This window comes from Telopea speciosissima, chromosome 10 (assembly GCF_018873765.1).
Source record: "Telopea speciosissima isolate NSW1024214 ecotype Mountain lineage chromosome 10, Tspe_v1, whole genome shotgun sequence".
In the NCBI taxonomy this organism is placed as follows: Eukaryota; Viridiplantae; Streptophyta; class Magnoliopsida; order Proteales; family Proteaceae; genus Telopea; species Telopea speciosissima.
Genome location: NC_057925.1, coordinates 45,937,046 through 45,964,961, shown reverse-complemented (window position 1 = coordinate 45,964,961; position 27,916 = coordinate 45,937,046). Strand labels below are relative to the sequence as shown.

Genomic DNA, 27,916 nt, shown 5'->3' with positions numbered 1-27,916 from the left:
TATTGAGCTGAGATAGTGCATTGCATAAATCTCCTGCAAGGACACCGGCTACTTACTAACAGAAGCTTAAGTGTGTTGTTAAGAAAAGAGGAGAGAAACAAAGGGAAAGGCCAAGTGAAAACTCAGAGTCTTGAAGGCGTTCCCCCAGCTACCACTAAAGTTTCTCCTGTTATGTAAGAAGCATCAGAGGATGCCAAGAAAGCTGTAGCTGCAGCCATGTCTTCAGTGGTTCCAAGCCTGTTAAGTAAGGTCCTCTCCTCGATGGCTTTCCTCTGCATGAAAACCCCTCTCTATTCAGTATCTAATACAAGTAAAACACGGGGATTGCAATAGAGCGAGAATTGGAAGTTTGTACTAAAACGAACAAAAAAAAAGGGTAAAATCGTGTTGACATGTAACAATAATAATCAAGAACCACATGCACTTGATAAATTTGTACTAGTGCAGACTTAAAAAGGAAATTTATAGCATCAAGCATGATAATACACATCGTAAACCGTCACCTTTTGTGGATTCAAAAGTTATACACATGAAGTAAAAAGGTCTTATTCAACTAATCTTGCAGAAAGTGACATAGAAATAAGAAGTTACCTTGTTGTGGTCCATAGAAACGAAAGGTGATACAAGTCATAGTAATGAACTAACAGACATTTAGGTAGTTGATGGTTGTATCTAATTGCATACAACTAATGTTATCAACAATATTTTCAATGTATGGGACAAAATAACAAGGAGCCACAATTTGACTTCTTAAATTTATAACTGGTAAACACAACAAAAACTCTATTTGGCTACATTGTATAATCATATATCCACGAATACAAAATCTAATAAATTTGAAGATAACTAATCTAGAGAATCCTAACACATGTATCTAACTTTTGCTTCTTTTTGTTGGGTGCAACTCTAATATTTTATTAGCATATTGTTGGGGGAGGGGGGGAAGAGGAAGAAAAGAAAAACTTTTCAAATTACTTTTTCTTCTCTCTTTCTCTTGCTTCGGTTCATTGTGGTTCTTGTAGAGTTTCTTAAATGCTCAGCAGGATCATAATCCGGAAGCTCATTCATTTTAGGATTTCATGAAGAATAAGACCTCCCCCCGCCCCCCCTCCCAAAAAAAAACTACAAAATTCTTCGAACTTCACCCTTGTATTTCAAAGCTCTATATAATCTATAAGAAACAAGGCAATTATAACTATGCACAGTGGAATGATGGTGGTTGCTACCACATTCAAGTATATGACTAAACCAGAATGAGTACAAAGTGTCCACATCTTCACTACAACAGTGGAGAATTCCGACACTGCAAAACAGACTGCATTAAGCATGATTTTGTCCAGATCCAAGTTGAACCCAACTGGAAGAAAGAAAAACAACTTGGGATAAAAATACACTTACAATAATTTCATTACTTGTGATATAATCAGCAAAACGTGTAGGTACAAATCCAGGAGCAACACAATTGACTCGAGTATTTGGGGCCATCTCAGCTGCAAGAGCCTAGAAATGGAAGAATGTCAACATCATAACAGATTATAGAAAAACACAGCTGCAACACTTCTTAAAAAGGCACAAAAATGTGTTCGTCAATATTTTTTCAGGTAGATATTGTGGTTTATGAGAAAGTCCAGGAAAAGCGCACAATTCACTGAATCATAGTTTGCATTGTCCTAAAGAAAAATCCTAAGATCCTTCCAACATGGTATAGGCTTAAGAAGACAGAATGAATAATACTTTATGAAGCAGCAAGTAGATATCCTAAATCTGTAAGAATCCTAAAAGCAAATCAAATAACCATGTAAACTACCTTGGTAAGCCCAAAAAGAGCCGTTTTGGTCACGCCATACATGGCCATTGATCCCTGCGGTTGATAGCCAGCAATAGAAGAAATAAGAACAACTGATGATCCCTCTTGCAAATGAGGTGCGGCATCCTGTAAAGACAATGTAATAGGCAACAAACCATAAGTAGTTGTTTGAGAATCTAGAATCTAAGAATAACAGATGATGCGAAAGGCTAAGCTACCGAAAAGATGGCTTAGGAGGATCAGATGATACAGACATGACCTATTCCTCAAGCCACTTGTTTCTCGTTCAAAAACAATGCAGACTATTACAAGGAGAAAGCTGAGGAATATATATATGCTATCAGTACAATTAGTGGCAGGTGAAGGCTACATGGTGATGTAGCACTCTTCTAGCAGAAAGCAAAGAAGTTTCAAGGATGGGTATTTGTTAGTAAGTCTAGACTTCTGAAATATGGTTCTCATTCCCTCACAGTGGATTTTGTGTGTGTGTGGTTGGGGGGGGGGGGGGGCGGTTAGAGATCATAATGGAATAGTCGAGATATAAAAAAACAACAGTACAACATTTTTGGCCAATTATTGAAGATACCCAGGACATACTCTAATTTATTCCCCTCCATTATTTCTGCCACTGGATGCAAGGGAAATGAAGTGGGTGCACTCCCTTGCTAAAGTAGTTGTACCTAAGCACTGTAATAATGTTTGGTGGCTGTCCCTGCCAGCTGAGGTAAGGGTGATGGCCAGGCCACATTTGGCTGAGTCTAAGTCACATAGTTTTGTCTCTTCTCTTGAAGGAGAGGATGCGGTCCCACCAAGAAGCCCTTGGTGATTTCTTAGGTTAATAGAACTTCCAATTATGCACAAATTAAAACAAAAACAAAGATTTGTAAGATAATCAGGTTGTTTATGTCTGGTTAGCAGAATTGGATGGGAAACATTGAATGGTGGATTCTGAACGTGTAACATGTACAATGCATGGTTGTGTGTCTGACAGGAACCTTGAATTTTCTCAAATCTGGATCACCTTTAGTATAAGTATAGCAGCCTTGACATTGATCTCCCAGAGCTTATCAAGGGCAGATTCTTGAGTATCCAAGATAGCATCAACAGAGGGATTGGCAGCAGCATTGGATACAACAACATCAATTCTTCCATATTTCTGCAATGAATTTATATCACTAAGCAAAAGCTAATAAAGCCAATAATAATAATAAATCTATCATCAAGTGACATGTTAGTTTAATAAATTTACTCCTGCAGTCAGATTTATAAACACACAGGAGAAAACCCACATAGATTCAGAAACATAGACAATGACCAGAACCAATAACAACTGCAGAGACGAATGAAACGAAAACAAACAGAAATGAACTTCAATTTTCCTCTAAAGTAAACTCACTTCAACCTCACCACCATCTATGATATATGAGGTTTTTTCCCCCCTTGGTTTTTTTTTTTAATTTTAAATGGCTCCGTTCTCTAAACAGTCAAAAAGATAATTTGACTTTCTCCAAATTTTTTCAGAGCATTATTATGATGTTAGATTGACACAAATTTAACCAATTGGATGGTGAAATGGATAACATGCCCAGTGAATTTGGCACTCAGCAAACTGCAGATTGGGAGTTATAGCTGCATGTGCTGGATTCATGCCCCCAAATAATATGTCATGTTGTATGCCCTTTTGCTTTGTTTGATTGTTTCTGTGACCAAAATACCTTCATGTACTCTGCCAAGTTGAGTATCTTTTTTCTTTGATAGGTAAGCCCTAATGAGAGTTGAACTCATGACCTCTTAGTTGTGAGGTATGGTTCTTGCCAACAGAATTACCCCCTTGGGTTTGACAAGTTGAGTTATGTTCTGTTACCTTTAAATTTCAAGACAATAAACAGTCAAATAATAAGACTTGGAGGGACCGGTTGCAAAATGCAGGGGCCGCGCATCCAACAGATAGGAATGGGTCCACAGCTTTCTGTTACCTTGGGTCTCTCCCCCAACCCCACAACAAACTACTCCTACAAGGACAAGTAATCATTGGAGTTCAAGGTTTATATGGTTGAAGCATCCAACAGATAGGAATGGGTCCATAGCATTTTGTTACCTTTGTCTCTCCCCCAACCCCCAAACAAACTTTTCCTACAAGGACAAGAAATCATTCGAGTTGAAGGTTTTCATGGTTGAAGCATTAGATTAGTTGTAGAGCCTGTAGTTGTGTTAGAGCAATAGCAGGTAGAGAACAGAAGTTTGGAGAGGCTCCTTTGAGATTCATGCAACTATGGTCAAAGTCTATGGTGACCAGATTACCTTTGAAATTCTTGCAACTTGCAACTATGGTCAAATTTCTATATGGTGAGCAGAGTGATCTCTGCATATAACCAGGTGATGGGTACCAGGAGAATTTGGGATCACCAAAAAATGCATCTAAGTATTGTTTGTACACCAAAACAGACACAAGGAGTCGAAGTTACAGTAAGGATTATCAACAACTTAAAAAAAAAACTGTGCTTCTCTTTTCAATGATCGAGGCATTGGAAAATCAGGTCTATTTATTCAATAGTGATAAAACCATAGTTGTCACGGCGTCTAGGCGACCCAAGGCTTTGGAGGGGCAAAAATCAAGGCAATATCAACTAGTCGACCAAGGCGCCTGGACGCCTTGACTACTGTGGATAAAACTAAAAATGCACTTAATGGATCCAGTTAGGGTTGGTTTCAGCAGAATCATAATAACTGGAGCTGTTGAAGTAGTTGAAGATCAGAAATGGGAGTGGGGCAGGGAAAGTGACGGATTGCTTTAAGCAAATTCATGCTTAGACTTATAATTCCTGTCCAAGCAGAACGGCCAGAAAGGTTAAGCATTCCGACATGATTATGCAATATATAAGTAATGCAAGTACGGTCCTAAGGAGAAAAGAACTGACTAGCAGAACCAAGATCACCAAAACAGAGAATAGGTCATTTTAGGGAGAAATCTCATAACTCGAGACAGGCGGTTCAGATTAGTCTAATACCCTGCTTGAGTGGTCTATCCCATTAGAGGAATAGAGCTGCAAAGTTAGATAGAAATCAGATAACAGATTAGCAACCTGCAGAGTCCTAGTGCAACAAGGAGAACAGAGCAGCAAAACTAGAACTGGTAGTCTAGCTAATCAAACTCAGCAGAATAAATCAGAAATCCAGAAATCAGATAACCAGAAGCTTATGTTTTAAATTTGAAGCAATTCTGATCAGTATTGAGAGAGATATGATAGCAGAAAATAAGGTGAAAACAGGTAGAAAACAAGGGTGCCACTGGTTTCAGAAAATAGCAGGAAACTAATCTGAAAGTTGAGCTAATAAGAACTAGAAGATAGAATGTATATAGCATGATGAGAATCCACCTTAGCACTGCTGGAAAACTATCCAAGCATACCATGAATCTGCACAGCCAAATCTTGAAGAAAAATTCAAAAATATTACTCATCATTTCGTGGGTGAGGCCATAGGTCACTACATCTATATATAGAATTCATAAATTGACTATCTAATAGTCCAACTGATTTGGAATTCAAACTAATACTTGGAAAAGCCAAAACAAACTAGTTTTTGACATTCCTACTCAAAATAGGACTCTAAAAAACAAAACATAGACTTGGACTCAAATTCGACTCAAATAACTCCACAATTTTTGAATTTTGAACTAAACTAATCTTAACTTGACCAATCTCGTAATCCTAGCTCCCACCCATATTATAGGTCCATTAAATTAGCTCATTACATAACACTGAAAATCCTTTAGGAGCATGAGTGGGAAAACTAGTTTTAACTAGGTTGAGTCACCGTATGGAGTCAAAATTTATGACAAGGAAAATCATGTCTACATGACTCACAAAAGTGTAAATAGTGACATGACTCAATTGAGTGTAATCACACTTAGTTAATCACAACTCATCAGATCTTACTACATAAATCATCTTATGCACGTTTTTATTTTTTGGCAAAAGGTCATAGATACTTATTCTTGTCCTCGCTCAACTTCCTTGTGTTCAACTCTAAGTTGTCTCCAGAGGTATACCACCAACTCATAGCTGCCCTTCCACAGCCACTGGCCATTTTCTGTTGACTGGATACAGCAGAGCCAAAACCCAAAATCTTGATCTTCAAGACCCAATCCATCTTATGCACATTTTTATTTTTTGGCAAAAGGTCATAGATACTTATTCTTGTCCTCACTCACCCTCCTTGTGTTCAACTCTAAGTTGTCTCCAGAGGTATACCACCAACTAATAGCTGCCCTTCCATTGCCACTGGCCATTTTCTGTTGACTAGATACAGCAAAGCCAAAACCCAAAATCTTGATCTTCAAGACCCAATCCAATAAGTCAGAGAGTGGTACATTCTTTCATAAGTTGGTTAAAAAAGTCAGAATTGTTTATATATTATTATCTCTCAGGGTTAACCTGAACCTACAGTTCAATATTGGTTCAAGTTAGACTTAATATTAAGTACCCAATGGGTTATATGGGTCATGGGCTTAGTATTTTTGGGTTTTCTATTGTAATGTGCCAATTTTATAAGCCAAATATGAGGGATTTGAGTTCTATATGGAATTAGGTGTTAGTTTCTAGATGGCTTCTACTTTGAAGAATCTTAGGTTGTAAGGAATACTCTAGCCCATGCATGGGGTTTCCTACCTCTTTCGTTCATTTCCTAAAATCTATAAAGAATGGTGATGCAAAATTTCAGCAAGAAGAGAAGATGGGGCTGATGTTTTGGATTTGGTTCATTTTCTTGGGTCAAGTTAGGCTTAACTTTGAATGCCCAATGAGCTATATGGGCCATGGCCTTAGTATTTTTAGTTCTCTATTGTAATATTCTATAAGCCCAGTATTAGGAATTTAGGTCCTATATGGGATTAAGTAGTTAGTTTATAATTTGTAGTAGTCTAGAAGCTTTCTATTTTGTTTTCTCTAGAACTCTCTTGCTTGTGCATGAATAGTTACTATTTTCTTATAAACAAAGGAATAGAGGGATCATACTAACCCAACGATTTTGACAAAAACTATAGCTTTGTTGTGATTTGCTGTGAGATGCAGTGGCAACCTTGGTGGGATGCCAAGGTAGCTTGGTGGGAAGCCAAGTAACTGGTGAGACGCTGGTCAAGCTCCAGGTGGGAGGCCTTGAACATATCTTCTTCTTCTTCTCTCAAGGTCAGATTATGTTCTCTTCTTCAAACTCACACAACAGTTGTTTTTTCTGTTTTGATTTTTTTTTAGGCCCCAAGGAGAGTTGAACTCAACAACAACAACAAAGCCTTATCCCAACTAAATGGGGTCTGCCACATGGATCCTTGCTCTCCCAAGGATAGTTGAACTCATGACCTCTTAATTGTTAGGTGTTGATCTTGCCCAACTACCCCCTTAAGGTAATTATAAAAGAACTTCACTATTTTAACTTAAAGTCACTGATTGCTTATCTGTTGTTCTTTTCTCTAACTCCTATTGAATTCTTCTCAAGTTTTAGAGCAGGTTCTATTGCTGAAATAGCCTCCAACCATCCTATCTACTCAACATGTTGTTGGCAGTACCCTAGCATTATGCTTGCTTAATATCTGTAAGAAGCAGAGTACTCTTGTGAGATGCATTAGCAATCTTGGTGGAAAGCCAAGTGGACTGGTGACATGCTGGTTGAGTTCTAGGTGAGAGGCCTAGTCCATATCTTTCTTCCTGATTCTTCTATCTTCTTGATGCAGATCAAAGTTTGAAGAAGAGGACAAAAATAAAAGTCAGAAAATACTGTTCACGACTTATTGTTCATGTGAACAGTAACACAAGTTACTGTTAACGAGAACAGTAATTTGGGTGCATATTCTCCTATTTTAGTTTCTTATTTAGTTTACTATAGTTAGTTTCTATTTACTTGTTTTCTTAGGCAGCAAATTATTTACTTTGTTAGGTTTGTTGTTAGTAGATCTTAGTTTCCTTTTTGGTTACTTTTTGGTTACTTTTATTAGACAAAGAAGTTATTTGTTAGTTTCTTAGCCAGCAAGTTTAGGAGTTTTATTTCAATTAGTTAGTTTCCTATTTTAGATATTTCCTTTGTTGTAATCAGTTGTAAGGCTATATATACAGCCACAATCCATTGTAATGGCAGACATTGATTAATGAAAAGTTTTGCTTGTTTGCAACCATTCAGCCTGAGATAGGTGTAGTTCATCAACTGAGAAAGTTGAGGGTGAGAGGCCCAGGGCTGAGAGAGCCAAATCTCCTTATCCCCCTTCTATATCCCTTTCTTTTTCTTCTTATTCTTATCCTTTTCTATAGGCTTCTTTCATATGTAAACAGAAAACAAAAGGAATGAAGTTTCAGCTATTCAATTTGTTCATCCTTCTTGTGTTGATCCTGGCTGCAATCGATCTCCCCCTGGTTTCTCACTGGTTCGAGGTTGACTTTTTAATTACTTCTCCTTCTTCAAGCTCTCAAGGTCAGTTTCTGTTTTCTCATTCATGCACATACCAGTTACCATTCTTCTTTGATCTTCTAAGTAGTATTTTGTCCACTAACTTCTGTTGAGGAGCTTCTTAGTTCCAGACCTGGATTTCTACAGCTGATACAGACGACAATCAGTCCATCATATCCCTGTTTTGTTGGCAGTTTACTAGGTAATCTTGAGTGCTGTTACAGAACTTTTATCCCTCTCTACTTCTATTTTTCCTGCATGTTACTAATTTGGATTCATTTTCTATTACAGTACTGTTTAGTTGCCACATGAGTTGTGTTTTCTAATATGATTCTCACTTGCTATTCCTTGGTTCAGCAACTTTCTATTTCGGTAACATTTTTTATTTCTCCAAATGTAACCGATGGATTAACTCTAAACTTTTGGACATCAATTTAAATTTCCTCCTGGCCACTCTATTGGAACTTGAGCCAGATCTGAGTCACCAAGTCATATTGCTGGATTTCTCTCTAGCTTGGCTATTCCCTTGACCTGTGGTTCTATATCTTGTGTTGGTTTCTCAAACCCAGCTCTTGGGTGATTAAATATTCATCACTCAAAAGAAAATCTTATAGGACATTTATACGATCAACAATGATGTATGGAGTTAAATATTAGTTTGTGAAGAAACAACATACAAACAGACTTAGTGTAGCTGAAATAAGTATGTTGAAATGGATGAGTGGTAAAACTAGAAAAGATAAAATAAGAATGAACAAATTAGAGCTAAATATTGTTTATTTCCCCACGGATGAATATATCTCAGTTTATCAACTTCATACTACCTCCCACATCAACAGCACCCCGGCCCCAAAAAAAATTACTGCCTCTAATAACAACTGTTCATCCAAGGACAGAAAAAAGGTGTGGAGGAATGAATTTTCTGTTATTTTCAACAGTTAATGCCCCCCCCCCCTCCCCAACCCCTTAAGCTTTATAATTTTTTGCAATAGTTTATAATTTAATTCCTCCAAAAAAAAAAATAGTTAATGTCTTAAAGACTCCTATTGAGTCAGAGATTTGATTCAACCGGATCACAATATTGGGTTGAAGCCGAGTTAAATCACATTTTCCACTTCAAGGAATAAGTCAGGATCTGTGGACCCAAGAACTGTGACTCTCTCCTTTCCCATTCTTCTTTTAATGGAAGAATCGAGGTCACCTGTATGATTAAATAATGCTCTTCCCCCACCCCCTAACTGTAGAACACATAGTCCACTTGGCAAACGTTTTCTCATAATAGTAACAGATCAACAGCAATAATTGGAGAGAAAGAATAAATGGGGCAACCAAAAGAGAACAATGATAATTTAGTCATACCTGAGGACTTCCAACTGCAGCAGAAATTGAATACCCGGGCTTCCTTTCGTTTGTTTTTCTTATTTTCGGACAGAATATTGCACTACGCCACTACCAGGGCACCGATTTAAGCCCCCCCTCACCCACCCTCTCTCCCCAAGAAAAAAAAAAACCCCTTTTCTGATTTTTCCTTACCTGAATAGTTTGATCTATGAGCAGCTTCCTGTGCTGGGCATTCGATACATGACAAACAACACCCAACACTTCAATTCCTCGAGCTCTGAGCTTTTCAGCGGCCTCATCTACGTTTTTCTGCAAGAATTGAATCCAACCCAGATGAATTCACCTCTAATTAGAGGGGAAATATTAGAATATTGTGAGAAAACAATCGAGCTTATATAATTGACACTAATCTCTCCCTCTCTCAGGGGAACTACGAAGGAAACCCAAAAACCTGTCTGCGAGAAGAGATGACGACAGATGCTCCTTCCAAGCCGAGTCGCTCTGCAATACTGAAACCAATACCTTGTGTCGACGCCGTAACGATCGCCACCTTCCCTTGAAACCTCTTACCCATCTTCTCCATTACCTATTTCTTTTGTGCGAACAGACGATCAGAAGGCTTACGAAGCTACAAGACAAACAAAATGATTTTTAGGCGGTAACGGGTCTTTCTCTCTGACCTCTGTGTTGATCGATCTTCTTCACAGGTTCGCGCCTTCAATGGAGATTGGAAAAGCCAATCTTCGTAAATAAATTGATGTTTTTAACTTTTTATAAGACTTAAGAAGTCATTTACACCGAAAGAATCATGCCATGCTTTATTACAGTACATTGAAGAAGATCAAATAATTTATAAGTTCTAACCGTTCGATCTGAATATTATTTTTCAACCGACCAAAAGCAAACTTCCTTCTGATGACATTAATTTCTTGGCATTCTCATAAATGAGATCCACCAAATGGCTTGCACCTCCGAAGATAAAATATCCATAACAATTTTCTTAAGATTCTAATATATTGTCGTCATTTTATCTTCTCATGAGTGATTTTGAAAGAAATATATTTTTATGAAAATAAAATATTAAAAAAAATCCGTCCATACTTTTATGGATATTTGTTTCTTAATAACATCTATTATATGACCTTACAATATATGCAATGGGGTTCGATCTAGTGTATGGGTTAGATTGGATCGTCCCTAGTATTGAATAGGTTAAAGGGTTTGATTTAACATATTACATTGATTCTATAATATTTAATGTATCGGTCAAGTACCGAACATTTGGTATCAAAACCGAGCATCATGTCGCGGATTCGAAACACAGAAAGAACTACGTGGAATAGAGTAAAAGCCATCAAGGAATGACTACTTGTCACCAGGTAAAAACCTTTGAGCAGAATAAAACCCCTTGAAAAGGACTACATAGCGTCAGAGTGAGAGCCGTCAAGGATGATGGCTACGGAAGCGTGATGGTCTGTTATGTGCCTAATGAAGGTCGATCTAGTGTATAGGTGTTAGATTGTGTCAGTCTAGTATGAGATAGATAATAGGTTAAAGGACTTGATTTAACACGTTACAACAGCTCTGAAGCTTTCAACCCGACTTTTTGTACCACCATAATGCATTGTCACAAAAGCAAATTGCATTGATCAAACACACCATCAAGGATTAACATAGCATGAACACCATTTGGCATGTTGATGTTCCAATTCAGAAAGTGACAACAAACACGACCAGAGTGAGTAGTAGTAGTAGTAATAGAAATGTGAGAATATATGAATGATTACAATTGGAGATCAGAAACCGAACTCAAAATATTATTGAGCACCACATAGGAATTAAGATTAGAGTTTCTAAAACCAACCTGATTTTGGTAGACCCATGTATAATATAATGTTATGAATAAGACACTAAAAACACCACTTACTATCCACTATAAAGTAAAGTCGTCAGGGAAAAACTTAATAATCCAAAGTTATAGTTATTAGACTAGCATTCTATCCTGCAAAGCCCCAATACATTAGTAAGTCGGATTCTTTTAGAGAATTCGCAAGTTAAAAAAAAGAAAAAAACGCCAATATTATAATTTCAATTCTAAATTCAAAAATAGCATAATTTTTTCACAATTTAATGAGCAAGTGTTCATATAACCCAAATATGAGAGGTAAAATAGACATTTTCTTTTATTTTTAGAAAGACAACCCCCCTCCTTTATCCTCCCTTCTTCTTTTCGCTCTTCTCCGTCGTTCAACCCATGGTGAAGATCCCCGTGTTGAAACAGCCAGCCAGCTAGGGTTTTCAAGCCCTAAATCTCCTATTTCCATTCACCCCCATCAATTGCAGGAACATGAAACCCCATTTTCGTTTTCCTTTTGACTTGATTTCTTCTTTTCCTCCTTCTGTTTCTTCTATTTTTCACCTTTTCTTCTTCCTTTCATCAACCGATCGATGCCCACTTCTCCAAGACGTCACAAGTTGGGTAACCCCTGGGGTAAGTAGCATCACATCAAATCTAAAGCAGAAAGGATCAAGGATGAGATAGATTGATCAAATCTCTCAGTCCTGTTGGTTTGGTAGTAGCAGGAAAAAGGATAGCAAACAGGAAATAGCAGAAAGAAACGGGAAGTAACAATAGTGAAAAAAAAAAAAATGAAAAAATAAGAAAGAGATTCAGAAAAGCTTACCTAAAAGGATGGGAATCGAATGAGAGGGATTGGAAGAGAAGAGTGAAAACAGGTCACCGCACTCACAACCGATAGGGAGATGAGAGAGAAGGGAGCATGCACGGCCAGCAGGTCACCACAAAATCCTAACTATTCAATTCTATCCAAATTGTTGGATTGCGAGCATTTAAATAAAGAAAGAACTAATTAAAGTTCAAAACAAAAATAGAACTCAAGTAGGAAACTATCTCCTATTTCCTTTCACCCCCATTGATTGCAGGAACAAAAAACGCCATTTTTGTTTTCCTTTTGATTTGATTTCTTCTTTTCCTCCTTTTGTTTCTTCTGTTCTTTACCTTTACTTCTTCCTTTCATCAATCGATTCCCAATTCTCCATCTTCTTGTAGATTTCTAGGTCCTAACCTTCCATAACTGCCACCCGACACATCACCTTTGTTCCCATTTTTTTCTCTGAAACCTTATAACCCTCTTCTCCCTCCTTTCTACTTTTATTTTTAATTTATCATTACCATTATATATAAAAGTTAATCTAAAATCCCAGATTTCACCCATTCCATTTGAATCGGCACTGAATGATGTTGTATTTCACAAGATTTTTGGTTTAGAGTTGATTTTGGGAACGAATATGGTTGATGTGAGAATTTTTCACCTACCACTAAAATATATATGGGTTTCGGACCAAATTTCTGTTAAAAAAAAGAAAAAAAAGTCTGATTTAAACCCATTTGTTTAAAAATGTTATAAAAATTATTTACACATACTTAATTATCAAATTTAATTTTCATGAGAAATTTTCAGGATCACCCTGAAGGTTGCCTATATTTTAAGGCATACCCATTAATTACCATAATATCAGCACCACTCCTTCTTTACCAAACTAATTTCACACAGACCCCCTTCCGTTAGTTAAGAACTACTAAGGGGTGATGTCATCTATTTAATATTTTTTTTAAAGACATTTCTGCCCTTCTTAGTGGGAATTACCTGATCTACCCTTTCAATTAAAACACCCACAAACCCTTCTTCTTCTCCACACTCACCGACAACGTTGGAGAATCCACTGCAACCTACCGTCTTCTGAGACCTACTCCGGCGATCAAGTAACCCGGCGTCAATCGATCACGATCTTCCTCACTCTGGCGACAATCTTCCTCACTCCGGCGACCATCTTCCTCACTGGGTGAGGTCGCAGGTCTGTCCAATATAATAGTAATGGTGTGGATTATATTATTTACTTGAACAAGATCTGTTCTAGAGGCTCATACCTCTGTTTCCTTGAGTTCTAAAATGGGAGAGGGAGCCTATTTTGTTAGAATGACATAGGGGCTGATATGGTTGTGAAAATTTTTCTCCCAAAGAACAAGCCAATGTAACTAGAGAGTAGTTGACTTGGTGGTCGTGCACAGTTCTTAATTTTGATGGGATTCAAACGAAGTGAAAAACCAAATAGAGCAGAGCTAGTTCCAGGAAGTCTCAATGGAAAATGGTTGGTTGATGGTCTGTCAGATCATTAATTTACCCCAACTTACAGTCAAACCTAAGCACGTCTACTCTATATCACTATATGTGGCCTCTGAAGAAGAACCCACGAAGACATCTGAAGAAGAACCCATTTTACTATTTGAAGGAAAAGATATTCTTCTCCTCTACAATTTTCCAATACAAGACCAAAAAGACAAACACAACCCAGCTAGGCAAGGTTAAAAATCCCTGGCCTAATGTTGATGCTCATAGTGGGGTGTTGCTGAATTATTTTGGCTCGACTGAAGCAAGATATTATACGGTTCTGTTTGGTGTCTCAAGAAGCATTGGAATCTGCTCTCAGTTGATATGGGACCGTGCCCTTGGCTTGCCACTGGAAAGGCCGAAAAGTGTGACAATGGAATTGCTTGAGAACCTCTGCAAGAAAGCAGCATGATGCTTAAAATTTTAGTTGAAGATGGGTTACCTTTTTTATTCTTCTCAATAATGGTTGGCAAAAGGAGAGCCTCTTTTATATATATATATATATATATTTTTTTTTTTGTGGGGGGGGGGGGGGGGGGAGGGGGGTGTGTTGTTGCTGTGGTTTTAGGTTTGGAGACTTGAGTTTTTTACAGTTCTCTTTTATAAATTTTGATGCTCATTGTATGCACAAGCTGTTCTGATCTAAATCTTCAAGCTCCTGAGATGACTAATTAGAGGCATGGTTTCAAATAACAGTATTGGTGGAACGGTTCTTCGTAAGGGTAAGTGAAAAAAAAAAAAAAAAAAAAAAAACAAATAAACACAACCCATAATACCGTTGACTCATTTCTTTAATTTACTCTCCTATATATAGTCTCTCAAAGTCTCAACGAATCTCATTTACTCTCCTTCTTCATTGAATGCTTGGGTTTAAGAGGACCTCCGGTACTGCAAAAGTGGGTGAACTCTTCCATGAGAGAGAGAGAGAGAGAGAGAGTTAATGGTTATGGTTTAGACTTTAGAGGAGAGTAGTAGACCCATTTTCCATGTCGGGTTTTTGGTTTAAGGGCTTAAGCGTTAGGTTTTATTCATTTTTCTTTGATGTCTTTGCTGGTTTAACTTAAATTCTTTGCTGCCCCTACACCTGAGAACAACATTCACCCCCACCCCTTGCTGCCCCTACACCTGAGCACACACTCAACCCCACCCCTTGCTGCCCCTACACATGAGCACACACTCTACCCCATCCCTTGCTGTCCCCACCTCCTGTTAGGAAGAGTGTGTGTTTGCCTATCTGATTGTGTGAGTAGAGACCAAACCAACCAGCAGAACACCTTCAAATTTGGACTAAGTGAAGAGGGTGTTGAGGGGGTTGTGTGCTCCAAATATTAGCCAATTCCAATGGCTGGTTGCAATGTTATCCAAGTCTGAAGTTGCAGCAGGAGTTGGGGTGAAAACCAGAACCGCAGGGCTGGCTACAGTCCTTCTATTGGTTGTGTGCAACAGCAGCAGCAGGCTTTAGTAGTGTTTTAGACTTGGTTCAGGTAGATAGCCATAGTTCTTGATAAATCACTATCTCCCATTAACTTTTAATAAAATAAATAAAAAACCTACCTCCCATTAACCCAGAAAAAAGAAAATAGAATAAAATAGGAAATTAATGAGAAAAAGAAGAAATAGGCACAACATAGGAAGGCCTTCCTGTGTAGGAGAGCCAAAAGTCCATGGCACCACCAACAGTATGTTAAGGGTATAACGTAGGATGGTTCTAGGCGATTCTAGTAAGGTTTCCTATGTAGCCAGCTGGCATGTTATGTAAACTTGTGATCATGTAATATTATAAATATGAATGAGAAACCCAAGACAAGAGAGGAACTGAGAACATTTATAAAACTCTAATATGGTATCAGAGCGCTAGTCATTCCTACTGTTAGGGTTTCGTGTTTCTTGGATTTTCTTCTTCTTTTTTTTTTTTCTTACAACAGGTTACCCTCCCCTGTTCTTCATCATGCTTCACTGTTCTCTATTTTGTATGGTAAAAGCCCTGATTATGCATTTCTTAAGGCATTTGGGTGCTCCTGTTATCCTTTATTACGCCCTTACAACAATCACAAAATGGCGTTTCGCTCGCAGGCACATATTTTTGTTGGTTACAGTTTTCAACACAAGGGATATAAGTGTTTCAATCCGCTCACTCATAAGATCATTGTTTCATGACATGCCATTTTTTATGCGTCAACTTTCCCTTTTTTTATCTCAACCATTCTCTTCCACTATTCCTGCAACTAGTTCGGTTCTGTGGCCCTCTTTTCCTCCTACTGTCTCTGCTCCAATTGTTCCTACTAGGCCTGCTATGGTTCCATTGGATTTGGCTCATGACGAGCACGGTGAGGGTGCACACGTCGAGCCTGCTTTAGTTCCTTTGGCTGATCTGCAAACTACCGCAACCCATCATGCATCTGATTCTCCTATGGTTTCCGATGGGCCTGCTGTGACTGAGCCTGCTTTGCCTGAGCCTGCTTTGGTTGTTACCTCTGCTGGGCCTACTATGACTGAGGCTCCGGCTGGGCCTGTTGGTGGTGTGCGTCGGCATCATATGATTACCAGATCACTAGATGGCACTCGCAAAATGCGTATTCCCAAGAGTTTATTTTCCACCAAACATCCTCTACCATTGGCCCTTTTTTCCACTGACCGAGCCAACTTTTTTTCTCAGGCGTTCAAATCTACTGAATGGAGGAAGGCCATGGATGTAGAGTTTAATGCCTTATTGGCCAATGGTACATCGGTTCTCACGCTTCTTCCACCTGGTAGATGTGTTATTGGGTGTAAATGGGTCTACCGTGTTAAACAGCGGTCTGATAGGTCCATTGAGCGCCATAAGGCGCGTCTTTTTGCAAAAGGATATACTCAAGAGGTTGACATTGATTATTCCGAGACCTTTAGTCCGGTAGTCAAGGCAACAACCATTCGTCTAGTACTAGCCTTGGCCGTTTCTTTAGGATGGCCTCTAAGGCAGTTGGATGTCACCAACGTATTTCTTCATGGGGATCTTGTTGAGGAGATCTACATGGCACAACCGCCAGGCTATGTGGATGCTCGCTGTCCTGATCATGTGTGCAAGTTAAGGAAGTCTCTTTATGGTTTGAAACAGGCGCCTCATGCCTGATTCACACGGCTGAGTTCCTTTCTCATCAGCATTGGCTTTGTGGGTTCCAAAACCGATTCTTCTTTGTTTGTTCGGTTCACATCTCGCGGGCCCATGTACAGTCTTATATACGTCGATGATAGTATTCTTACGGGCCCATTTACTGTGGATATATCTTCCCTCATGGCCCACCTTGCTTCAGAATTTGCGATTACGGATCTCGGGCCTGCAAGATATTTCTTGGGTGTAGAACTAACGCCTAATTCAGAGGATCTTTTACTATCACAGCAGAAATATATATTGATCTCCTCAAACGGGGTGACATGGCTGATTCAAAGCCCATTTCTTCTCCACTAGCAGGATCTGCTATTTTATCCAAACACAGTGGTACCCCTCCATCTGATCCAACGGAATATTGCAGTTTGGTTGGTGCTTTGTAATATGCGACCCTGACACGTCCGGACATCTCCTACGCGGTTAATAAATTGTGTCAATTTTTAGCCCAGCCCACGGATGTTCATTGGCTTACTGTGAAGAGGGTACTACGTTATTTGAAAGGAACAATTCAGTTTGGTCTACAACTATTTCGCAGTCCTGATCTATCTCTTTCGGCCTACACTAACGCCGATTGGGCTGGTTGTGTAGATGATCACAAATCTACAGGGGGTTTTCTTGTTTATTCGGGCCCAAACTTGATTTCTTGGCAATCTCGCAAGCAAACCACTGTTGCTCGATCAAGCATTGAGAGTGAGTATCAGGCATTGGCAATGGCGACTACTGAACTCACTTGGCTCAAATCCTTGCTTGGGGAGTTGCGTATCACTTTGTCTTCTTCTCCAACTCTGTCTGTGGTGTGATAATATTGGAGCCATGTATCTCACTGCTAATCCTATTTTCCATGCACGCACGAAGCATATAGAGGTTGACTTTCATTACGTCTGTGATATGGTTGCCAAAGGTTGTCTTCGGGTTCGATATGTCTCTACAACAGACCAATTGGCGGATATACTGACAAAGAGACTCTTTGCTCCCCGATTTCAGTTCTTGCGGTCCAAACTCAACCTCGTGTCTGGAGGGTTAAGTTTGAGGGGGGCTGTTAAGGGTATAACGTAGGATGGTTCTAGACTATTCTAGTAAGGTTTCCTATGTAGCCAGCTGGCATGTTATGTAAACTTGTGATCATGTAATATTATAAATATGAATGAGAAACCCAAGAGAAGAGAGGAACTGTGAACATTTATTAAACTCTAATACGGTATCACACCTTTCATTTAGCCACAATGACAAGAGCCACTTGAAACAATTGTTGGGTTCCTACCAACAACTAAGGCAAAGGGATCTTGTCGTTCATAAGAACTTTTAACCACAATTCTGAACTTCATGGACTATTCAATTAGTAGGATGATTTCTGGTATGAAAGGAAATAACAGAAATATTCTAATCAGTTTTTAAAACTATCTAATCCATATCACATTACAAATCATAAAAGCAAACCTCACCTTCTAGTTTCTGTCAATTAAACCCATACACGTTATTTCCAATGAATCACAACAAATCCAATTAGTAGGATGATTTATGGTTTGATGATTTGATGGTCCTCTATTGGACAGTTGCAATTGCTAAATCCAAGTGAATTTGGTTATTGGCCTCCCATGTGCACACCAAGCTAGGAATGATTTAAACTCATGCCAATGTGTACCATGCGCTAGAAATAACATTAAATCAAACCAAGGAGTCTAGGCCTACGAGAGGCCCTCTGTAACAGAAGTTACCAATACAAAAAACATGATGTATGTGTGTGCTTGAGATGATGATCATATCAACTGAAAATAAAAGGGAAAAACAATAGATTATCATCCATGTGTTCAACAGTTTGAGTGGAAAGATGACAGTACTCAGTAGAGTTCATATGAAATAGTAGGTTGCATTCTGTTTGAATAGTTAGTTAGACCACATTCCACATTTTTGTTCCAGTTTGAACAAAAACTATAAGAAAGTAATGTCCAGCACTTGTACCCCACTAAATATGAGAAAAGTGATAAAAACATGTGGGCTGCACTCAATTTTCATAGTGAACTTTTTCTGTTTCTAACCCTCTTTCCAATCAAACTCAGCCTTAAACAATACAATGACAACTTCTCCCCCATAGTAACAACATAACACAATGATAATTAGAAGAACAAAAGGCAGTAATAAATTCAATTTCTCAGGTTTTAGATGCCATGGCTTTTCTATCTTACACTACTGTCCATATAATGAAGTAATGTCTCTAGTTTGAGAAGGCATGTTCCAAATATAAAAATCCATGATCACGACATTGGCAAGGAAGGCCCTAATGTTCCCCAATCTTTTCTTTGGAGGCTGGGTAAATGAAAACAATCTTCTACCCAGTCCCCAGTTCCAAATGAATACATGCCCAACAAAAGCTTGGACTCCTTTATCTTTGGTGAGATTCTAATTCACTTAAAGACCTTTTAAATCATCTTTCATACTATTCTACATTTCATCTTCTTTGGATGATAATATGCCCATTGATGAATCTTTACTTTCTATCCAGATAATTTCCCTGATAATTTCCCTTTTCCCTGATTATGAGAGACAAAGAAGAAAGAGAAAGGAGACTGAAATACAAATCCGGGAAGAAGCTTACCTGCAGATGAGATAGAGAAATTATCTCTGAGTCAAATCCTTTAAGGAGAAAGTAACAATCGTCGCTCAAGGGAACAACAGGGTTCCTGAGTGAAATTAGGGTTATTCTTGGCGCAGAAGGGAACTACAACAGCACGACGACACTGCTTACCGCCGTCTCCGATGGGTACTCTGGCAGTGAGGGAACAGTCGTTGCTCAAGGGAGAAGTCCGGTCAATCTTGGAGCAGGGTTCTTCTTGTCGTAGAAGGGAACAAGAAGTTTCTTACCACGGAACAGAAGGGAACAACAGCAGTTGGACCACGATGGGTATTCCAGTATAGAGAGAGAGAGGAGTGAGGGGAGTGAGTTTGTAGTCAGAGAGGGAGGAGTAGAGAGAAAAGAGAGAAATACGGGAAAAAGGGCCAGGGTTGAATCAGATGGGGAATTTGGATGTTCAAATACAGCCGTTGGATTTTGATCTAAGAAAAGGTAGCCGTTGAAAGAAATTAACGATTGTAAAGGGTATATTGGTCAAAGAAATTTTTTATGTTAACACCGTTAAAAAATGGGTAATGGTTGATATTATGATAGTTAATGGGTGTGCCTTAAAATATAGGCAAATGTCAGGGGGTGGCCCTGATAATTTCTCATTTTTCATTCTACAATCTATTATGTTATGTAGTTACCAAACAGTTTTTCATTTTTGATCAAAATGGATTTTGGAAATGATTTTTTTTTATTTTTAAATATGCCAAAATGTAAATGAAAAATGATATCAAAAAGAGCCTTAAAACTATTCCCTATTTGTTTTTTTTCCCTTGGTTCCCCTCCTCTCTAAGCTTTGGTGTGGTGTGGTGTAGTTAAATGGGCTTGAATCTGAGTTCATTGTATTTTTTGGATATTAGATTTAAGGAGTTTTTTGGGCCTATTTGTGACTTTGATTTAGTCATGGGCTTTTAGTTCTAGACTCAACATGAATTGTATCATCAAATATATTGATTTTTGACATACCTTTGCATATAGACTGTGTCTATGCATAGGGAAAGTCTAGATTCATGGATTTGGAATCTCTAAGGGAGATTGAATCTTGACCATTCATTTGGGTGCACACCCTCTTGTAGAGACCCCTTAAAGAGGTCTATAATAGGGGTGGTGGATGTCATTCTATTAATTCGTTCCAATCTTATTTTTGGAAACTACTCCGTCATTCTATTAATTCGTTCCAATCTTATTTTTGGAAACAACTCTCTCTCTCTCTCACCGAATTAAATTTCTCTTTTCTGTTTTCGGATTGTTGAGCATAGCCTTCTCCATCTTGATAAAAATCAAGAGTGAGTGCAACACTTCTCTGACTTCCTTGAAGGTTATTTTATCTTGGAGGTAAATTCACAATGTCATCCCCGATATGCATTAATAGAAAATGTTTACTACCTTAACGGGAGTGTTATTTGAGACACGACTCAACTTTATTAGAAACATTATATTTGAAGATTAGTTCATTCACTTGAAAATAAGTTCATCTATTTAAAGTTTGGTTCATTCACTTAAAGCTTGGTTCATTCCCTTCATTAGTGAATAGTTGAATACATTATCGACATAAAGGGATTTTCATCCTCTCAAGTGTGACGCACTGCTCAGTGCATCTTTAAAGTGCATTGAGCGGTAATCATTGCCTTGGGAAGATAAAAAATTCAAGTCTCAAGTGTGATGCACTGTCCGATACACTTTAAGCCATTTAAGGTGCACTAGGCATTGCATACACACTTGAGAGGATAAAAATTCAACACAGCTAAATCTTATATTATCATCTTTACTATTCAAACGTATTTAGATTACTACAATCTTAAGGTAGTAAACTCAGACTATAAGATAATAGGAGATGCCAATCCTCCTCCTCCTATTGACAAACTCGTTTTAAGAGAGTACCCTCTCTCTCTCGTAAATCTTGAAACTTATTTGTGCATACATGTCTTGCTTGTTGAATAGGAGATTTTTTTTTGGAGACAGGAGGGGTGTCCGACTTTAGGCCGACTAAATCCCCCCCGGGCTCGTACATGACCCCCGCGCCATGCACGAATCGAGAGCTTCTGGGCCCTAGTGAGCCTCAGCGGGTGGCCCCAAGAAATTATGCAGCGGCGAAGGTTTGATCACGAGACCTCGCTTCCTGAGGCGAAGTCTCATGTCCCCTCCAAGCCAGCTGCGCTAACCCCTTGAGGGTGGGGTGGTATTAGTTATCAACAGCCTATTCAAATGATTACAATCCAATCGGCGTGACCCAACTTAGTGTTGATTTCCTTTACATTTCTCATCTCACGCCTTTTAATGGCTCTTGATAATCGGGAATGGTAACACCAGAATTATTTTGTGATGGGTTTGTCATTTGTGCATAGATCACGGATGGATCATTATCCTCTCTAGTTCCCTGTCCCAGAACAGTTGTCCGATTCCTCTCATAGGGGGAAGAAATGACGACCTAATCCCCTGCCTGAACACACTGCTCGAGTGACGTTAAGTCGTCATTTCCGTCTCCCTATGAGAAGAACTGGACAACTGTACAGGATAAGGAATTGGACAGGATAAAAATTCGATCACGGATAAGTGATAACTTGCATGGATAACAATATTGAATTCAGGGCTCTTGGAAAATGGAATTCTACTGTGAAAGAGAATCTAGTTTTTGAAATTTAGATAATAATGGGAGAAAGAACACCACCCGATCGCGCCAAACGCACCGTCCTTACACCTAGACACAGGGGCGTTCAAAATAACCGTTGTATCCCTAATCATTTCCGGTGTTCCAGAGGGTGCGACAGTCATTTCATATGCCCGCCCCTGTATCAAGGCACCGGGGCGGCGTGCACTACGTGATCGGATGGCGTTCTCTTTCCCTATTTTAATATATTTAAAATATCCTACCAACACATAATTAGCAAATTTGTAAAAAACTTTGTAAAGGAATAATTTGGTCAAAACCCTAAAGTCTAAGCGACTTGATAACATTTTGTGATATGAAAGTGCTGACCAAACAATAATTGCCTAGCGCACCTGGTGAGCTGTGGTGCGCTAAGGGTGCTAAACGGTTTAGTTTGGTGTGGTTTTGACAACTGTTAGCAAAAACGCGTTTAAAACTCTGTTTTAAACACGTTTCCGCTTTTTATCGTTTTAAACACGTTTTGTCGTATGCTTCCCAAACATACAGTAAAAAATGGCAAACGGCAAGCATTCCTGTTTTAAACGCTTTTAAAACACGTTCCCCTTTTTTTGGTTTTTTTTAAGACCTTGGACTTAACTGACCATATCTCTTTCTCTTGAATTCTGATTGGCTTGATTCTTTCACTGACGTAAAGATGACTCGAAAGGCTACATTTTTCATGATATCACCTTCAACTCAAAGTCAATGCATGGATACCGAAAATAGAAGCATGTATTTCAAATAAAAATTCCTTAATTTATATGAGAATAGTAACGTTTTTTTGGTTCCCTTTTTTTGAAATATAAACGTTTAAAACTTGTACCGTCAATTTTCTGTTTTTTACCATTCTCTGTTTTTTTGACCATTTTTTTGACCGTTCGTTTGCAATTTTTTACCGTTTAAAATCCGTACGGTAAAACTCCGTTTTATTACCGTTCCCCTTTTTGCTAACTATGGTTTTGACTGTTTGAGGGTAGAAATCGTAACCAGACCGTTTAACTAAACAATCTCATAATCAAAACCTGGACCGTTTGGTAAATGGTTTCGGTTAAATGGTTTTTTAAACAGTTTTACATGGTTTCGGTTAGACGATTACTAAATGGTTTCATAAACCATTTACTAAGTCTAATTTACACTGGTTACATGCTGCATTTTTTTAATAGAAAATGGGCGCCTTTGGAATACGCATACAAAAATTAAGAATGAAATAGAAACAACGGAAGTCATGGTTAGAGCTTCAAAATACAGAGACCCAAAAGTACATAACAGTACGAATCAATAACTCCCATGAAATTGAGGTTTTTAAACGGTTAGACGGTTTGGTTATAATCGGTCTAAATCGAACCGAACGGATTAAATAAACAATGTCATTTATAAAACTATAATCGAACCATTTAACTAAACGGCTTGTCGGTTTTGATTTAAATGGTTCGGTTCGATTTCGATAAACGGTTTCGGTTTGATTTTAACACCCTTATGGTGTACTTCATACCCATGCTCACCAGGAGGTCCAGAGTTCGAGTCTCCTGGCTGTTACCTTCCCCCTCCCCAGTTCCCCCCCTAACCACATTTATTGTGAAACAAATGGCCAAGCATTCTATTTTGTTATTTTTCTGTATCTTTTTTGGTTTTTTATGCCAAAAGGTCTTGTTTGACTTGTTTTACTTGTTTGCATGAAAATACAAGTGGCACTCTCTCACCATTTAGGTGAGGTTAGCAAAGTCCTTTACAATATTTTGAAGGATCAAGTTTCTCTCCATCCACGGATTCCATTGGATGGTGGGTGAACCATCCTCTATGGGTGGGGGAAAACTTTGTACTATCTTGAATATTTGCTTATAAATCTCGGTGGATCATCCACTAGACCACTAGTGTGATTCTACGTTTAAATAAACTCAGAATTCTGTATGAAATTGGTCTTTATTGATTTTGATTCGATACATTTTGACTCGATAGAACTCAATTATAACTTGCTTATCAAGAATCAAGGTTAATCATAATTATGATAAATTGATTCCCTTGAGGACAACTGTAAGCGTAGCTGGCTTGATGCTAGCGCAATTGAGCCTAGCCCACCAAGAGGTTTCGAATTCGAGATCTCTTGCTCCTCATCTAGTTTAGGAATCCGATTCCCGCCCACTCCCCTCTTCCACTCTAAAAAAAAATCATTCCACTTATCTCAATCCAATTTTTAAAATTTAAAGGTGGATCAAACCGGTTTTATGCTCAACCGGATCTGGGTTGATGAAAGCAAGATCTACCCTCATCTCTTTTACCTAAAAAAAAGGTATGACCTCATCTCTCACCACTCAAGAAATGCCACGTGGAGATCTTTATTCAACTAATTTCTCATTTTCTCTGCTAGATGAACAAGCCTGTCCTGGATATCCATTCTATTTATAGAGTCTCTCTACTTCTGATCTCTGGGAGAAAGCTGGTTGGAGGACAGGAGGAGACAAGGGTAGACATGGGTTTGAAGGTTTATGCACTATCTCTTTCTATAATCTATTAAATCTATTCTTCAATGGCATAATTATTGCAGTTCAGAAATTTTGATTGTTTTTTTTTTCCAATTTGTTCTCTTGCATCTTTGCATGTAACTACTATTATGAAAAGAATTGAGTGAAATTTGAAATCTTAGCCTCTGTTTCTTCGATTTTATTTAGATCTGTAATTTGAGAGATCTTTTGTCCTCAGATGGTTTAGACATGATTCTTTTCATACCCAAATGATTTAATGAACATGCAAATGAGGGGAATCAGATTCTGTTTTTATTCTTAGGGTTTTTACATTTTTTTTTTTTTTTTTTTGTTTCTCATGAATCCATATGTTAGCAAGTCTTGTTCAATTTACATTTTTCTTCAGAAGAATGCGTATAAGATTGGGTATTTGTGGGAAATCAGAAAATTCCGGTCTGTTCTTAGCCAAGATCTGTTATCACTCCATCTGTTTCTCTGACTGGGAATTACAGATCTTCTGCTAATGGTGTGAATCAGCAGTGAATTAACCCGTCATAGATTATCTAGATCTTTCTCTCTGGACCAGAAAGATTTCAAAATTATCTATTTCTAGGTTGTTATCTTTGTATTTCCTGTAAAGCCAAGTCCAATTTACGGGTCTTCTGTAGGAATGTGTGTGAATTTTCTGAATTGGACTGATTGAAGTGCTCTAAAATCTTGTTACTGCATATGTTTAATATTTTTATTTAATTACACTTTCCAGACCCTGAATATTTTATGTGTTCATCTGCATCTCTGCACATTATGCCAAATTATGAAATAATTACAAAGAATCAATAATATTACACTTTTTGATATTATTGACAATGGGAATTTGTATTTTTAAATAATGCTAGAATGATACATCCTGATCTACTTTCAGCTCTTTGCTGACTTCCCCGTCTTTCCCAAGACTCAGTTGAAATCATCGACTTACTGTGTAGAACTTTGAAACCTACACTTATTCTGCTCTGTTTTGCAACCATGTTTACAGTTATCTGAATTTCGCTTGTTGAGATTGCCGGATTTATTAAATTTTTATGTTGATTCAAGTTCACCTCAGCAATTTTTAATTTTGATGGATTTACTGTTGTCTAATGTCTTCATGTTATCTTATTCCTATAATCTTATATTCATATGAAATATAAACCTTTCAAAAAAACTCCAGCTTGCATTCCAGATCTGGCATTCCATATGTTTGACTGTTTGTGCCCAATATCCTAAACTTCAATTTCTTAATGAAGAACTGCCACCATGTAACCGGAAACTAAAGCTAAGCTATCTTGGAAGTACGTGAATGGGTGTTTATTGGATCCATTACAATGAATAATACCAACCTTATTTATCCCAACCTAACCCCCCCCCCCCCCCCCCCAAAAAAAAAAAATTTATAATAATAATATAAACCTTGTAATGGGAGAGAGAGCTATCCCATTATTAAAGTCCTTTTGGATCAAGGTCTCTATAACGAACTTTATGAAAACATTTTGATGTGATTTCGGTGCATTTGGAACTTTATAACCGGGTAGAAACAAACTCTATGTTTTGAATGTGCTAAAGCAGCTCATGTAAATGGCAGATTATCACTAGGAATTTGTTGGGCCTTTTGCAGGAAGAATTTGATGAGTACGCTGTGAAGGCAAAGACTCTACCTGAGAACACAACTAATGAGAACAAGCTCATTCTCTATGGGCTTTTCAAGCAAGCAACCGTTGGACAAGTGAACACCAGTATGTAAACTGTTCATTTTTCTACTGTGGGAAACTACATGTTTTTGTTTAGTTTATAACACATCCATTCTCTTTGTAGGCCGACCTGGGATGTTCAGTATGACGGAGAGGGCAAAGTGGGATGCATGGAAGGGAGTGGAAGGTATGAGTTGACCTACAAATATCATTCTTGTAATGGAGTGTTCAATATCTTGATTCAATTTTGTATCTCCAACAATTTGTGAAAGGATCACAGAAAATCACTCTTTGTTTGCAGGAAAATCAAAGGATGAAGCCATGAGTGATTACATCACCAAGGTGAAGCAGTTGCTGGAAGAAGCGGCTGCCTCTGCTTGATGTTTATTTCAAGATCCTGGACTGAAATTAAAATGGGCACTTACTTAGTTCACTTGAATTGTGTGAGACACTGTTCCTAAATGGAATTTCTACTTGAATGCATGCATGTAGTCTTAGCAGGTTGAGGCAGTACCCAGGTAGAGATGCCTTTGTAGCTTTCAACTGTAGCATGCCAATGGAAATTTCTGGATTATTATCGACGTTTTTAATCTAATTACTACTGACAGAATTAGTAGCTATATATTGGATCTTAAGGATCATTTCAAAAGGGGAAAAAGAACGCTATCTAGTCGTGTGGCCTCTGCGACTTGACACAGAAGCTGCAAAATTATCACCCCCGCCATGAAATCCATGTTGATGCTGTTGTGTGTGCTCTCATTGGCCCTGTGCTGATGCAGAGACTACACGACCAGAAAAATATGAAACCGGAGTTACCTTATTTACTGGAGCTTGTGTGGTGGAAAAAAGCAGCAACAGGCAATCTAGAGTTACATGAATATAGGACAGTCACCCGACTAGCTAGGTTGGAAAATAATCCATACTTGACTGTGCAAACAAACACTTAGTAGTGGGGATTAAGGTAACAACAATAAAATGGGCAATCAAACAACCCTAGCAGCTCCATGCATGTTATGTATCGGATGGAGTAGTACAATTATGGTTTGGAATTTGTGAGTTCACAATTGATTCTCATGCTAGCTCAATTGTTCCTTTCAGTTAGTCTCTTGTTAAGTGTAGGTTTATCTCAGCTCCAGTTTATGGGGCTGAACCTTATGGGACATTCCAGCTTTTTTCTCCAGTTTTGGTAAATTAAGATAAACCAAACCTGTAGTTGATTCCAATTTTGACTATCTTTAAACTGGAATCACTCAATTCCAGTTTCAAACGAGTGAGATATGGAATCTGGAATGCACATGGGTCAATCTATTCGAGAATGAAAATACAGATTGAAAATCCTTAGTGGTAGAAACTTTCATTGCACTTTCTTCTCCACATTGTCGGCATCTGTAATAGACCTTGCAAACACGGAATAAAATCACTGCCATGAAGATAAGTCCACCGTACATAAGTTTGATAATGTCATGACCATTGATTGGACAAAAAAACATTTGAAATATTTTTTTAAATATAATTTACTTAATATAATAAAATAAAACATTTTTTACCAAC

The 27,916-nt window shown here is 38.2% G+C and overlaps 2 protein-coding genes across 4 annotated transcripts; one reads left to right on the top strand and one right to left on the bottom strand.

Moving 5' to 3' along the window:
- LOC122642021 (tropinone reductase-like 3) lies at positions 1-10,282 on the bottom strand. Of its 2 annotated transcripts, none has more exons than XM_043835403.1 (6): positions 10,035-10,282; positions 9,776-9,892; positions 2,829-2,963; positions 1,808-1,933; positions 1,399-1,500; positions 1-272 (listed from the first exon to the last, which is right to left on the bottom strand). In XM_043835403.1, exons 1-6 carry the CDS (start codon positions 10,164-10,166, stop codon positions 123-125), a joined length of 762 nt encoding a protein of 253 aa, XP_043691338.1. In that variant the 5' UTR covers positions 10,167-10,282; the 3' UTR covers positions 1-122. The 2 variants fall into 2 exon arrangements, with proteins under 2 accessions (XP_043691338.1, XP_043691339.1); XM_043835404.1 differs by having other exon boundaries at positions 102-288; positions 10,035-10,281.
- Positions 7,517-26,773, top strand: LOC122642022 (acyl-CoA-binding protein-like). 2 transcript variants are annotated; one of them, XM_043835406.1, is made up of 5 exons: positions 7,517-7,541; positions 24,643-24,661; positions 26,293-26,410; positions 26,490-26,552; positions 26,667-26,773. In XM_043835406.1, exons 2-5 carry the CDS (start codon positions 24,650-24,652, stop codon positions 26,744-26,746), a joined length of 273 nt encoding a protein of 90 aa, XP_043691341.1. In that variant the 5' UTR covers positions 7,517-7,541; positions 24,643-24,649; the 3' UTR covers positions 26,747-26,773. The 2 variants fall into 2 exon arrangements, with proteins under 2 accessions (XP_043691341.1, XP_043691340.1); XM_043835405.1 differs by lacking the exon at positions 7,517-7,541 and having other exon boundaries at positions 24,542-24,661.
- Positions 26,774-27,916: the final 1,143 nt, after the last annotated feature.

Coding starts and splice junctions, on each gene's coding strand:
- LOC122642022 (XM_043835405.1), top strand. CDS start 24,548: ATGAACAAGCCTGTCCTGGATATCCATTCTATTTATAGAGTCTCTCTA. Junction 24,662..26,292: donor GGGTAGACATGGGTTTGAAG/GTTTATGCACTA, acceptor GGCCTTTTGCAG/GAAGAATTTGATGAGTACGC. Junction 26,553..26,666: donor TGCATGGAAGGGAGTGGAAG/GTATGAGTTGAC, acceptor CTTTGTTTGCAG/GAAAATCAAAGGATGAAGCC.
- LOC122642021 (XM_043835403.1), bottom strand. CDS start 10,166: ATGGAGAAGATGGGTAAGAGGTTTCAAGGGAAGGTGGCGATCGTTACG. Junction 2,964..9,775: donor TCATAGATCAAACTATTCAG/GTAAGGAAAAAT, acceptor AATTCATTGCAG/AAATATGGAAGAATTGATGT. Junction 1,934..2,828: donor CTGCTATACTTATACTAAAG/GTGATCCAGATT, acceptor TTGTCTTTACAG/GATGCCGCACCTCATTTGCA.